Source organism: Mizuhopecten yessoensis, unplaced genomic scaffold (genome assembly GCF_002113885.1).
Source record: "Mizuhopecten yessoensis strain PY_sf001 unplaced genomic scaffold, ASM211388v2 scaffold10939, whole genome shotgun sequence".
Classification (NCBI taxonomy): Eukaryota; Metazoa; Mollusca; class Bivalvia; order Pectinida; family Pectinidae; genus Mizuhopecten; species Mizuhopecten yessoensis.
In genome coordinates this window covers 175,360-190,573 of record NW_018408797.1, presented here as the reverse complement: position 1 = coordinate 190,573, position 15,214 = coordinate 175,360, and the positions used below count along the sequence as shown (strand labels likewise).

The 15,214-nt window shown below is 36.9% G+C and overlaps 1 protein-coding gene across 1 annotated transcript; it reads right to left on the bottom strand.

Annotated features, from left to right (window-relative positions):
• Positions 1-12,441: 12,441 nt before the first annotated feature.
• LOC110463890 (uncharacterized protein K02A2.6-like) lies at positions 12,442-13,746 on the bottom strand. Its single transcript, XM_021518809.1, has one exon. It carries the CDS (start codon positions 13,641-13,643, stop codon positions 13,038-13,040), a length of 606 nt encoding a protein of 201 aa, XP_021374484.1. The 5' UTR covers positions 13,644-13,746; the 3' UTR covers positions 12,442-13,037.
• Between the last annotated feature and the right edge of the window lie 1,468 nt (positions 13,747-15,214).

The window sequence follows — 15,214 nt, the reverse complement described above, 5'->3', positions numbered from 1 at the left end:
CTTGAACAATATTCGAGACGTATATGTATCAAAGTGAAAGGTTTTCGCGAATCTCCTGGTAAAGTTACTGATCAGTTAGTACTGGATTTGTTCCATAACCGCCTGGGTGTTGCAGTAGTCCTGGCGGATATAGGCCGCTCACAGTTAATCTCCGCGGGACCTCATAGTGTGTTTCCTATCATATAGAGTTCGTGCTGCTGTATATGATGCCCGTTTCAGTTTCTTCACTAACCCTGATTCTGAGGACAACTCATCATCTAACTCTGGACCGCGCTGCTATATCAACGAGGCTCTAACTAAACAGAGGACTCAGGTGGTTTATCAAAGCTCGGTTTATGAAAAACCAGAGGCTTGTCTCCGGAGCCTGGACTAGGGATGGTAGAATAGTCATCAGAAGTCTCAACGGTGAGAAAATTCAGGTAACAAAGCTCTCTGAGCTCTCGTCTTATCCGGATCCGCCCGAAAGACCCTCAAAACCTGCCCCTAGATCTGCTACTGGACCCAGCATAAAAGATGGCCGAGTACATAACCCATCTAGCAATCAAAGGAAAGACAAGGGTGTTATGAACTTATGAAGAGATTCCCCATCAATAACGGACAAGCCCCAATCCAACAGATTAACACCCCTGCAACAAGACAAGGAGGATACGCAATAACTATGAGAACTGGTTAACTTTTCTAAGTGACTGTACCAATTTACATTAAACCAATACTGATATTTTCATATATTTGGAATACCATTTTCAATTTATTTCAAGTGTGATGGTAAAGCAATTATTATATATACTAGTTACATGTAAGTATACGTTTCATGATTAATTGTAACCAACATGTGCATATGATATCCTGAATTAGCTTAGTATTTGTTCATGTCTTTAAATTACACAGTGATTTTGAAATTATTAATTTTAAACTATACATGGCCATGCAATTGGACACATGTATATAGCACAGAGTTATGATCAGTTGACACTTACTATCAGGTGAGTAGAGCATTTCTGACAAAATCAATACAAACTTAAACCTGCTGTATATGTAAACAATTGTTGCAGTTTACTTTATAAGTGCATGTAAGACCAATGCTATCTACATGGTAGACGCAGACTTGATAGAATACAGTTATACTGTATATACTTCTGTTTACTTTAAAGTAGCTGTACAACGTCGCGTTTATATACAAAGCTAACTAGGAAGTACATGTAAGTGCACATATATGCATGTGCATTCAGGTGTGGTTTTAGTTGCGTACAACCTGCTGTTGTTCATACAAATGATAATATTAGCAAATGATAAAACAACAAATAGTTGACCTATCTTTAATAGTGTATAGCTAATCCTTTTACCCACAATGTAAAATATGTATACTTGTTGGCCAAAACACGTGTATTTCGAATACATTGCATCAGTACCGTACATACCTAAACACATTTTGTTATTTTTGGTGTATGTGTGTCGAGTTGTTCATTTGTGTATTGTGTTGTATATATTACCATTACCCAACGGCATGGGTCTATTTCGTTTTACATTACATATGTGCTAGTGAGGCAGAAAATCTCAGTCATCTTGCAGCCGACAATGAGTTGTCTCCGTAAGATTGAACCCTAGATGTCAGCTCGTGTGTATAAACATGGCGAGATGACAGAGATTTTCTTTATGCCAATTATCCAATTTGTACACATGTTTCACACTCCAAACAATTTGATGTTCTTTTTTAAAGTTCTAATTTTGCTGTTGAACCTCTGCAATGACATACAAACTAACCCAGGCCCAGTTGATTCTCCAAAAGACAACTAAAGTGCATTTTATCATGATAACATTACAATATGTCATGTAAATGCTTGTTCTCTAAGAAACAAGACCGATGTTATTGAAAGCAAATTCTCAGATATTGATATAATATGTTTAACTGAAACTAATTTGAATAAAAATATTGCTGATACTGATATCCTCCTAGACGACCACAAAGTTATATTTAGAAAGACAGAGAAACACACAGGGGTGAAGGAGTGGTAGTTTATGCAAAAGATTATCTGTATGCTATAAGAAGAAAAGACTTAGAAATTGATGGAATAGAAATCCTATGTCTGGAAGTTAAAATCGATGAAAAAACGTTCTTAGTTGGATGCATATATAGACCACCGAATTCTTTAGTAGATAACTGGAATATTTTTGATATGTTATAAAAAGTTATTGATTTAAATAAATACTTGATACTCATTATGCCAAATAACTGTAATAATGTCAAAAATATTGAAGTAAATGCACCCTTCTGTAGTGATCACTGTCCAACTAGAGCAGAAATAACATATAAAACTCAGAAAAAAAAATGTTTTTAAAAAACTGTATTGTATTATAAGAATGCAGATTTTGTGAGAGCAAATGAATATTTATTGTCTATTGACTGGGAGGACAAATTATCAGTTACATGTAGAAAATATGAATGAATATCTCACACAAGAAATACATGACGCATAGATAAAGTACCCCATAGAACCATAACTGTAAGACCGAATGACAAACCCTGGTTTAACAATGACATCAGACTTAAAATAAGACAAAGTAAAACACACAAAAGCTAAACAAAACGATACTGAGATAGCATGGAGTACATTTAGGCATTTACGAAATGAGGTCATTACGCTAGTCAGAAAGCAAAGGGAATGTATCTTGAAAAACTCCAAAATTCACTTTCTGATAAATCTACTCCTAAAGATAAATGATGGAAAATTGCAAAAAGGTCCTAAATATCAACAATAAAAGTAATGACAAATCACCATTAGAAGTAAATGGCAAGATAATAACTCATCCTGTAAAGAAAGCTGAAGTACTAAACAAATATTTTGCTACTATCTCAGCTTCAAATAAAACAGATGATGATGTTACACCACTAACTGAATTTCCACCATTTACCTTTTGGTATCAGAGATCAGCTCAATTTAATAAATACCAATAAATCAGCAGGTCCAGATAATATTTCCCCCTACTTTGTAAAGGGAATATCTGAATCTCTAGTTAAACCCTTATTAATATTGTTTAATAAATCAATAGAGTCGAGTTGCCTCCCTTACACCTGGAAATGAGCTAATGTTGTCCCTATATATAAAGGTAAAGGTCAAAAGTGTGATCCAACTAACTATAGACCAATCTCTATTACTCCAATATTTATAAAACCTAATAGAGGATTAATACACAAATTGGAGAAATATGGAATTAAGAATAATATGTTGGGGTGGTTCAAAAATTATATCAGAGATAGAAAACAAAGAGTAATATATGATGGTTTCCATTCTACTTGGCAAATGTTGAAAGCTGGGGTACCTCAGGGCTCGGTCCTAGGACCAAACTTAATTTTTTTTTGTATATTAATGATCTGGAAAATGAGATAGGATGCAATATAAAATTATTTGCTGATGATACTTCATTATACATAACAATAGACAATAATCACCAGCAAGCAGCAAACAGTCTGCTGCCATGTCGTCTGTATGCTAAATGACTTTTGGATGTCCTCTATAAGTACGTTTCCTGTTCCACAGTCCACACGCAAACAGCGGGGAACGCCTGAAATAATTAGAGTTTCCATTATTCTAAGAAAATAGTTATGTATCCGTGTATAATCATAACGAGTGAAGGAAAATGTTGGGAAAAGTTACTGAATGCATGCTTTGTCATTTATCGTGTTTATTGCATGAGGCTGACTGCATGTAACCTTGTATTGACTAACGGTGATAAAATGAAAATAACAGCGCAATATATAACAGCCAAAGCTGGTAATAATACGCCATCCATAGAGTACTGATATTAAAACGAAGACAATCTTACTGAGTGGTATCGATTTTCAGCATATTAAGTTGCAATCTTGCTAAACAGAAGAATAGTTTTTACTTTCTCATAGTCATTCATCACATCAAAATATGAAACATTGTAATATACCTTTTATTTCCCACGAAATAGGATGCAACAACATTAGGGTTGTTGTTGGTGTGGGCAACTTGCAACGAGAGAACTATTCTGGAGAAGCTATACATTAAAGGAGCTCTAAATCAAAACGCAATAGAAAGGAAGAAAATATTTTTTGAGAAGAAGGTTGACGGTCATTGGTCAGACTTACTATTCGTTATTTTAGGTTGTTTATTATATGGAGTAATGTTTTTTTTATACAAAATCTGAATTGAAAAGACAGAATATGTATTATGAAGTGGAAACAATCCATAACATACAGGATACAACTGAGTCACACAGATTAGGGATAAAGAACAATGACGAGTGAATGTTTTTGTCCGTTTAAGTTGATGACATACATTAAACAATTAATCAAATTGAATCTGTTTTTTATACGTGTGCTTTAGCAGAGTTACGATCCTTCGTTCACTCTTTGTATCAGAATTTGTCCGGAACATAGCCCCTTGTTATTTTTACCAGAGTCGCCAAACTCAAAATCTGAGATGGCCACCTTGCAGACATCTTGTTTTTCTGATCACTCTCAAAATATAATATGCATAACTAAGGACCTTGGATAACCTACATCTCGAATTTGAGAAAGATATTTCCAGTACCTTCTCATAAATACCGGTAACAAACATTAACTGTCAAAACCAAAGATGGGCGCCTGGCAGCCTCTTGTTTTTTTCATCAGTCTCAAAACAGAATATACACAACTAAAGACCAAGGGGAATTCACATATGAAATTTGAGAAGATCCCTCAAATATTTTACACGCTTTATGCATTATTACTTTGAAATGTACCAGTACTCCTCTAATTTTTAGAATGCATTTAACTATGGGGTTTTATGCACCTCCCCTTCTGTTCTAACAGTTATTTAGACCAATTTGTTTATCCACCTTTTTACCCTCTATAGCATCACCCATGTCCTAGAAGGACGAAACAGCTGCATGGTGCAGTGTAATTAATTTTGGCATACTGTATCAGTTATCAGTTGTATATGTATGCTCACATGCATTTGTACATACGTTCATTCTTTTAAGAAATATCGGTAATTACATGTTTACTCTGTGAAAATCAGATGACATGATTGTATTCCGTCTTTTCGTATTGCAGAGTATTGATTGTTACGTCATTAGTTTGTGTGAGAAAATTACGTCGTTTTCTCAACAATGTATGACGTTACTCTCACCAAAAAATAACGTAACAATCAATACCTGCTCACAAGAGCAGATAACTCTGCAATACGAAAAGACGGAATACCCCTAAGAGTGACAAAAACCTCTATGCGAATGTCGCATTATTTTTTTCACTATGACACCCATTTTTGTTTCTATTTTGTTTAACGGCCAGACAGGCAAATTTCGAGCCAAAAAGAACGCCTTATAATGCAAAAAACAATCTTTTCGACATTTAGTTTTGACATGGCAAGCTCTGTGCTGAAAACAACTCCAAGTGGGGAAATACATATGAAATGTTCTGTTAGATTTTGTGTGTAAAGGTTTGATTTTTTTTTTTCTACTCACAATTAACTCATTTTCTCACATGATGCTTCAGTTTGATATTTTACACACATTGTTGAAATACAATTCTTTTTATGCATTTTTAAGATGAATTTTAATTTTCTTTCTGCGACATAAAAAAATGGTGCTATTTTGATATGGACTCCTTTATTAGTATGGCACGAAGCAATAAAAACCTTTTTGTATATATAGGTTTATAATCTTAGAACTGCAGTGTATTTAGACCGTGTACGTTTACATCATTTTTCCCATGTCATTATCATATCTTCATTGGTTGTATATAGTCTGCTATACATACTTGTGATGTCCGCTAGGTTCTAGAACCTGAATCATCTGACCTGACCTTACCTGACCTGCTGTAATAAATAACATGTAACATGTAATTTGCATAAAGGTACTGAACTCCACTTCGTTTTATTTTTCATCGTATTCACTAATTTTTAATACTTCGTCATCATTATGAAGCCGTTAGAACATTATTATGCTATAAATAATTTCTTCTTAAAATCAGCATTGGTGTTCAAATACATGTATTTCATCTAAAAAAATACACGTTTCTATGAACAACCTGCACTGACATCGATTACTTCAACACGTTTTACCAATATTTATGTATGGGTACGTCACATGCATTGCAGTGTCTTTGAAATGTTTGCCGATTACTGTGGGGTTCATATATAATATGCATGTAATAAAATTGCTTTCACACTTTGGTTTCTGTCACGTCCGCATGTATTGGTAAGTATTGTAATACCGTTATGACCGTTAGGCGGAAGGTAGGTATCACGGGCGGAAATAGGTAAGCGCGGGTGAGACGACGTACTATACAGGTAGAGCTAGTGTTGGCTTATCGTCTCTGTCCACCCGATGGAATTATAGGATATTCCAGTGTGAATATGAGCACAGAAGACAGTCTGTGGTGAGTATCTTACATCTCTCTTCTTTTCTGTAATTATATCTCGGGTATCGTTGCGTTATACCTTGTATTTTATCGGTCAAGCCTTCTGTTTATCGGTGCGGTCCACTCATGCGTGACGTTTGTTGTTATTGTGTTACAATGTTCTACACTGTTTAATATTGGTTTTTGACATTTATTATGTCAAGTATCCAATAGCAAATGTATAGTAAATGCATATATAAGTAGTCAGATGTATTTGTATATTGTAAATATCAGTTTTATCACTGTTGACGTGTATCGGTTCGATAAGAAAATGTATGGAGGCACTGATCCGTTAGTATAAGCTTCTAGTCTACTGTGCGCGTGTAAAATGCATGGAAACCGGGAGTGGAAATAGAGTACGCATTTGAGATTTCGTGATTTTGAAGTTATTTGTGGACCTGCACATTAGCTTAGATCATTTATAATAGTTTCATTAACATTATGTAATGGTAAAACAATTATTTGATTGATATTAACTATTTTGAATACTTTGATACACTTGTATGTATAGTAATAAGTTGAATGAGAGAGTGATGTGTTCTATATTTGTATATTAATATATTTTAGCTTCACATGACGGGGAACCAGTAATTTTCGGTGGCCTCAGAGAACCTAGTATGGCATCGTACTAGCAAGAGCAACGGGACCGACCAGAATGCTACCTATTCAACGGGGTCAAGGTCAGCTTCTCAGAAGATGATGTCTTGCTGACAGGGTCAAGGCCATCCACCGGAACTGAAGGGTCAGCTTCTCAACGAGAGACATAAAACCTTATCCAGTCATTGGAGGTTTTTGATGTGTATGTCTTGCGGGACATTACCTTTGTACAGACGCAAAAATGTGTCAGCGTCATTGAGCTAACGTGTATCACCGTTGGTGATCTGATCAGTAATATATTGCACTGGAGCTACGCTATTTGATACTTCGGAACAGACTGTGACTATGTTGTGTCATCTGTGCCGTCAAGGAGTGAAGCTTTAATAGACTGTAGTATTATTAGTTATCTGTTAGATAGTGAGTGTGAATGTGAGAGTGTGATTTGTGTTTGATATATTCTTGCTGTAAATACATTATTTACTCTTTAAACTATTTCTATTTGTGATCATTAGCCAGAGTATACAACGGACGCTCGTCCAACGTTACAGTTTCAATAAAAAAGATTCTATGGCATTTTCTACAACTTTTAATTTTCATTCTTATTTTTAAGCATTGAACTGTAACCAGATGCTGTATACAGTTGATATGAATGCAATTTGGTTAACAGATGAATAGAATGCCCGGCGACATGAATATTTATCTGTCACTCAAATTGCATTCATATCAACTGTATACTGCATCTTGTAACAGTTCAATGCTTATATAGTTTGTTTTGTATAGTAACTGATGCAAAAATACGTTTGAATTTCCCGCTTATCATACGTGTCAGCAAGTTCAAATCCCAGACCAGCCGAATTTTCCAGAAGAAATACTATAGTTCCTCGTGTCATTGTAAACCACACGTACATAAAATGGTTTGAACACAAACTTAACTTTATTATTTATTTCTTACGAGTGTATATGTCGAAAACCTGTTAATAATAGCATAAATTCTGCTTGTTTAAAATTAAAGCTGTTTTTTGCGCATTGATAGATTACATGTATTTGGAAGTGATGCGGCGCTAAACCACAGGGGCACGCAACTACTATTAATATTGATCTTGTTTTAGGCTTGCAGTCGCTGGGTACGTTGTAACCTAATACAAGGTTAGACATTCGCCAAAAAAAGTAATTTGTTTCAAACAAAGATTTCTCACATTCATCGATTTTTATACGGTTTTCACCCACTTGCACAAAAATGTTTAAAATTAATAAATACACACCTGCGTAAATTCTCAGACCTTTTCTTTCCACAGGGAATACGTCATTTAAATCCAAATTCGTGCCCTGCAAACACTTCCATGCATCTCAACATTTTTCTGCGATTGCAATTGTAGAATTTTCTTGTCAAGTGCCAAGAAAAATGTGAGGGTTTCCTCCGACACAGCACACATTTCGGTTGTCTTTTCCATGATAGGTTTCACGGTTTCCTTCCGAACGAGTTCTGACTAATTTTAAAAGCAACATTAAAGAAGCTCACAGAAACCTCATGTACACGTGCATGTTAGTGTTTGGAAGCAAGGAACTTGTTAAAATCCCTGAAGAAATCATTGACCTCCTTGTTAGATATGCTTCCTCCTTTCAGGTGTTTCTCCTTAGTAGGGTAGATCCCGCTCCAGAGGAATTCTATCAATTTATGGAGCCCTGTCTTTTGTCGTAAGGATTCTACAACCTCTTTTTCCTGCAACTGCTGAGGTAATTCAGATGGTTCTACTATTGGCAGTTTGTTGAGAATATCTCCTTCAACATCGATATCCTCAGGAAAGGGTTTCTGGGTTGAAATGATTTTCAATAAGCTCCACTTGCTCTAATAGTGCAATTAATTAGACTCTCTGTGAAGTTCCTCAACTGAAGTCCTTTTTGTCTTAGTCACACGGCTTACAGCAATCAAACGGTAATCACCTTTGCGCCAGGTGAGCTAAAACCCTGACTTCTCCACTAATGCAGGTGTATCTGTGAAGCTCCTGTAGAGCACAAAGCAAATAAAGAATGCTTCCAAGCAAGAAGTGTCTGGATGATCAGCTGAGTGTCCTGTATACTTTCATTGCTATTTGTAAACAGCACACTCGGGAGTTCCCAGGGGAAGTAGTATACCCACACAGATACAATTCTGACATTATTGAAAACTATTTCTGTCAGGAAAGGGGGATCTGTAATGGAAACTCCTCTCATCCTACCTACAGATGATATGCTTCATCCATGAACAGCATCAATGTAAGGTTAACATATTTACATAAATGCATATCATTACTAAAATTAACGGTTGAAGGTCATCTTAAATCAAACCAGCCTTGAAAATAATTTGAGATTAACATTATTTTTTTATGAAATACTCTAAGATAAGCAGTAGATAATTCAGATAATCCAAATAAAATCTTCAGTAAAATCTAGAGCTAGGTGTTCTGTCAGGAGATTTTTATCAGCTGCCACCAGTCCCTTCTCCAGAGTATGGTGATGATGGGAGCTACACACTTAATCACCTTGCTATGGTTCATTTCCATCATGTCAACTTGACAACCATTCATCGCCAAGAAGAACCTGACTTACTTTTACAGCAGTGCAGGAGATTGCTGGGTAATTACTGACTTCATCAATTATCAGTACTTCAAGATCAAGTACTCTTTTCACATGATGCTCATAGTCCTTTCTGATAAAGTCTTAGTAGCTCTGAGTTAGAAAACTTCCCATCCATTAAACCATCAAAGCTGTGATTGTAAAAGCTTTAACTCTGATGTCAATCTAGACTTCAACAGACATGCAGCTTTCCCTGTTGATGCTGGCACATGCACATGGCGGTTGTCCAGTAGAAGACATTCTACAATTTGCCCCAAAACAAACGTCTTTCCAGTTCCAGGAAACCCAGTTATCAAACAGTTATGTCCATTATGAGCTATCCGAACGACATTTGTTGAGATTCATCCATAATTTGATTAGAACATACCAAGAAATACATTTGAAGCTAGCACAGACGATCAGCGGAAAAATGTAAACAATAACACGTGTCTTAATAACTTACAATGATCCCCGAAAGCCCAGGAGAAGTGTTCCGAAACGATACTTGCTGCAGCTCCACTTCCGGTCCGACTAGTTATGTGTTCTCGGCGGGACGACAAACATTTTTGTGCAACTGGGTGAAAACCGTATAAAAATCGATGAAGAATTATGTGAGAAATCTTTGTATGAAAAAAATAACTTCTTTGGCGAGTGTCTACCCTTGTATTAGGTTATAACGTACCCAGCGACTGAAAGCCTAAAACAAGATCAGTATTTGCGTGCCCCTGTGGCTTAACGGACTCGATTGTTTCCTCGGAAACGCTTATGTTTCCATCGACTGGAATATTACGTTATTTTCAGAGGCATCTATACTCGGACATTTTTTATTAAAGTGGTCCTTTCAGTAGGTGATAACGATTCCAAGGACATTTCGTTTGAAACAGATTCCATGTCAGATTAGCAACGCTAGCAGACGACGTTCACAGGGGCTCGGTTTCGTGACTTTGAGTAACGGATGACATCACCGAAGAACCACAACACTTAAAAAGTTATTTATCCACATTCTAAAACCTTGTCGATTCCCTCGACTTTTACAAGGTTTTATAAATGCTGAATTTTAGTGTTGTGGTTATTCACTGATGTTATGCATAACTCAAAATCTCGAAACCGAGCCCCTGTGTGATGTCGTTGATAAAATTGGTAATTTCGTATCTAGAATGGCGCTTACAATAATTTTGTGGTACCTACACATCAAATAATAAATTTATATTGTCATGATTTGTCAAGTTGCTTTATTTTTTTGCGATGACCTACATTGCTAAATGCTAACGAACCCAGAAAGTTCTCTGACTATAGGCCTATTGATACCGAAAGTAACTGGTGGCCATGTTTGTTTACCTAGGACACCTGGAGCTGTATTCCTACACTGACCGAATCACTGTAAACTGCAGTATACAGTCTCATATACTGGAATTTGGTTTACTAAAAACATATAGGCAAATGCAACACAGAATGTAAATATAATATCATGAAAGCACATGAAAAATACAAAGACATAAACAATCGTTTTAAATGATGATTTATAAAACATCTATTTTAGTATGAAGGCAGTCTGTATATTTTCACACACTGAAAAAGCACTGCTACGGAGATTGTTTTTCTTTTCTTTCACTTGCCTTCCTTCCAAACAGGCTAAGCTTGCGCTTTTTCTTCCTTCTGCAATCATTGCAAAAATATAAACCTAACCCATTGTATGCGAAATGATAACAAACGAAATTTAATAACGTCAGTTTCGTGTATATGTTGTATGGTATTTGTAAAGAAATTACAAAAACTCATAGTGAAACATGAATGTTAAACCATGAAATCAATCAATATAATGTACATGTACATATACAAATGTTTAAGCATATTATTTCAATTTCCGCTATGTAAAGCTCGAGATAATAGATGTTTAATACCCAAGGTCCAAACAAGACCTGCTTCTCACATATTTGTATAATTCTACAGCGTCTGGGAGGTTGTCGGGTTTAAGCAATCCGCCTTCTTCCATATGGATCAATTTTTGCACAATTTTTCAACATCCTTGTCACAAACTCGGTCACGGAACACTCATTCAGTCAGACCTGTTTCTACTCGTTCTTCATCAACATCTATAAGGTACCAAGTGGTACAGTAAAGAGTTGGTAGTGAATACATTACAAGTGGACGACCGTGCGGACGGTCTTATATGATGCGTCTTGTCATCTCATCAAGGTCTTCCTGAAAAAATAGGAAACAGTTATCATTTTTCCCATAAAATTAAGTTAATCTTTTTTTTATTATAATTTAGATTCTCTTTGAATGACTTTATCTTAAATTCAATCCATATGAAGTATCATAGCTGGTACATATAAGCAATTCTTGGAGAAAAACTCACCTGAAGTAATTGAAGAAAGCAAAACTGCACAAAATTCTTGTCCAAGAGGTTACCAATGAAGAGTCGAGTCGACTCATCATCTATTAGCTTGTCAAGGGATTCCATCCAATACTGACAACACTGCTTGCGGAGAGAATTCCAAAACATTTCTATCCTTTGATTTCCTGTTCTTTTGCCATAAAGAAGCGAATTCCTTCCTGTCAGAAATTCTTGCATCTGTGCCACCCACATGTTTCTTTTCTGTCACCATGTCGCCAAGAACGATAACAGGACATCCCATTTTCATACACACCGTCTCCATGAAGTAGCTGGCTATGAGCCTATGACAATCCATTTAAACATAACACTATGTACCGTCTGAAATAAATATCACAATAAATATTAATGAGTATCACAACATGATACTATATTCATTTTCATTCATATTAATCAAATATGTATGCGATATGTGTAATATCACAACACTAAGATGGTCGTCTGTCTAACATGTGCTTTTAATCAGAACGAGGTTGTGTGTACATAACTTGATGACGTAGTATATAATTGTATAGTAAGTACCGTAGATACTCTACTAAGGCAACTATTATTACATCTCCTTTCTTTTTTAAGATTAAATCAACTATGGAATCATTAAATTATTGTTTGTTATTATGCAAAATATAAAATGACTAGAATTTAGCTAATGACTAGATATGTAGCTTAATACTGAAGTTATGAAGTTTACTATTGACTTTACTGTCTTTGAATTGATTCAATTACTGTCAGTGATCCTAATAACAGAACATTTAAGAGTTCCTGGTTAGTACACATGAATACACGACTGCGAATGTCAAGTTTTTAGGTAATCTTTGAACCTTGCGGGCTCTTTGATTTCGCGTCCTCTCGAGGTTCGCTGTACTGGTGGTGCTACGGTTGGTCCTGTGGTTGGAATCTCACTTGGTTGGTTGGCACGGATTTTTGGAGGTTCGCAACTGTTTCTTTCCTCACGACTGTCTCTGCTAATTGGGTCCATTTTAACATCATCATACCATGGTTGCTCCACTGTGCGTGCCAAGTCATTTTCTGTGAACACTTCGCGTCACTTTAGTGTTTCCGATTCCTTCGATATGTTTTTCCTTTCGACTGCACCATTACAGAACGAGGATTCTGATCAAAACCTACAACGCGTCCTGGCTGCCAGTTATTCCGTTGGCGAATTCTGACATTTTCTCCCAGGTCAAGGGGAGGTAATTCATGTGATCCACGATCATAATAGAACTTTTGTTCTTGCCGTTTCAGTTTAAGGTTCTCTGTCACTTTTGTCATCACTTTTGGCACTAACAAGTTTGTAGAAGTCGGAAGTAAGGTTCTTGTTCTCCTTCCATACAAACGCTGTGCAGGAGATCCAATCTTTGATGACCTTGGTGTATTTCGCAGATCTAGCAGTGCAAGATATGGGTCTCGCCCACTTTGTGCAGCTTTTTTCAGTAGACGCTTTGCTGTCTGTACTGACTTTTCTGCCATTCCATTTGACTGAGGAAATGTCGGACTTGAGGTCCTGTGTTCGAAACCATACGTTTTCGCGAAACGTCGAAACACATCACATGCATATTGTGGCCCATTGTCGGAGATCAATATGTCGGGTATGCCATGTCGAGCAAATTGTGATTTGCAGTGTGTTATAACAGTTTCACTTCTAGTGTCCAACATCTTTGAAATTTCGATGAATTCCGAGTAGTAATCAACTAAGAGCAGGTACGAGTCTCCACCTACGTAGAATATATCAGTTCCAACTTTCGACCATGGGCGTTCTGGTACATCGTGTGACATCAACGGTTCTTTAACATTAGACATACGATTTTCTTGACAAACCGCACATTTTGAAACGACATTTTCAATATCTGTTGACATCCCTGGCCAGAATATGACATCTCTGGCTCGCTGACGACACTTTTCTATGCCCAGGTGCGACTCATGAATTTTCTCCAACATTTCTCCTCTCATTGATGAGGGAATCAAAGGTCGGTCCCCTTTGAATATGACACCATTTTGAATGGTTAGTTCATCTCTAACATTCCATAACTCTGGCGGTACTTCACTTGATACCTCTGAACGATTGTTCGGCCATCCTTTCAAGATAATTGATTTTACGACCCTAAGAACATTGTCATTCTCTGTCTCGCGGCTGATTTCTTGTATTTTTTTGTCAGACACCGCTAACATTAGATGAACCTCAAACTCCTCCTCAAGGTCAGAGGCTTCCTCTGCAAGGTGAGCACGACTTTATGCATCTGCCACATGCAATAACTTTCCTGGTACATATTTAACATCCAGGTTATACTGCTGAAGTTTCAACAGCATGCGTTGAAGTCTTGTTGGCGCAAGATGAAGTGGCTTCTTCATGATAATCTCGAGTGGCTTATGATCTGATTGTACAGTAACAGTCTTGCCTAAGATATACTGATGATATTTCTTGGCTCCAAAGACAATGGCTAGCATCTCTTTTTCTATTTGCGCATAACGCTGTTGGGCCAGTGTAAGTGATTTGACGCATATGCCACAGGTTGATTTCCCTGTAGTAAAACTGCTCCAAGGCCTGTTGACGACGCATCAACAGATAGTGTGACTGGCTTGTTGACATCATAATATCGGAGAACAGGTGTAGAAGACACCATGTCCTTTAGATGCAGGAAACATTTCTGGTGCTGTTCATTCCAATGCCATACTACATCTTTTTCGAGAAGCTCTCTAATCGGTGGGCTTTCTTGGGAAAGATTGGGCAGAAACTTTGCCACATACTGGACCATTCCCATGAACCTTTGTAGACCTTGTTTGTCCATTGGTTCTGGCATTTCAGTTATTGCTTTAATTTTGTCCGGATCGGGTTTAAGACCCTCAACACTGAGTGTATGTCCTATATACTGGATTTCAGTAACCGCGATTTGACACTTATGCTTATTCAGCCGTAAGTTGTGTTTTCGAGCTTGCTCAAGGACTTGACGTAGTCTCGTGTCATGCTGTTCGCGAGTCTCGCCCCAGATCAAAATATCATCGACTATAGTCTCGACACCTTCCATTCCTTCGTAGACTTCAGACATTGCGCGTTGGAATACTTCCGGTGCTGAAGAGATTCCGAATGGAAGCCGATTGAATTTATACCGTCCAAACGGTGTATTGAATGTACATAATCGACTACTTTCCTGGTCCAACTCGATTTGCCAAAATCCACACTCAGCATCCAGTTTTGAGAAATATTTTGCAGTTGACACTTTGGATGTGAC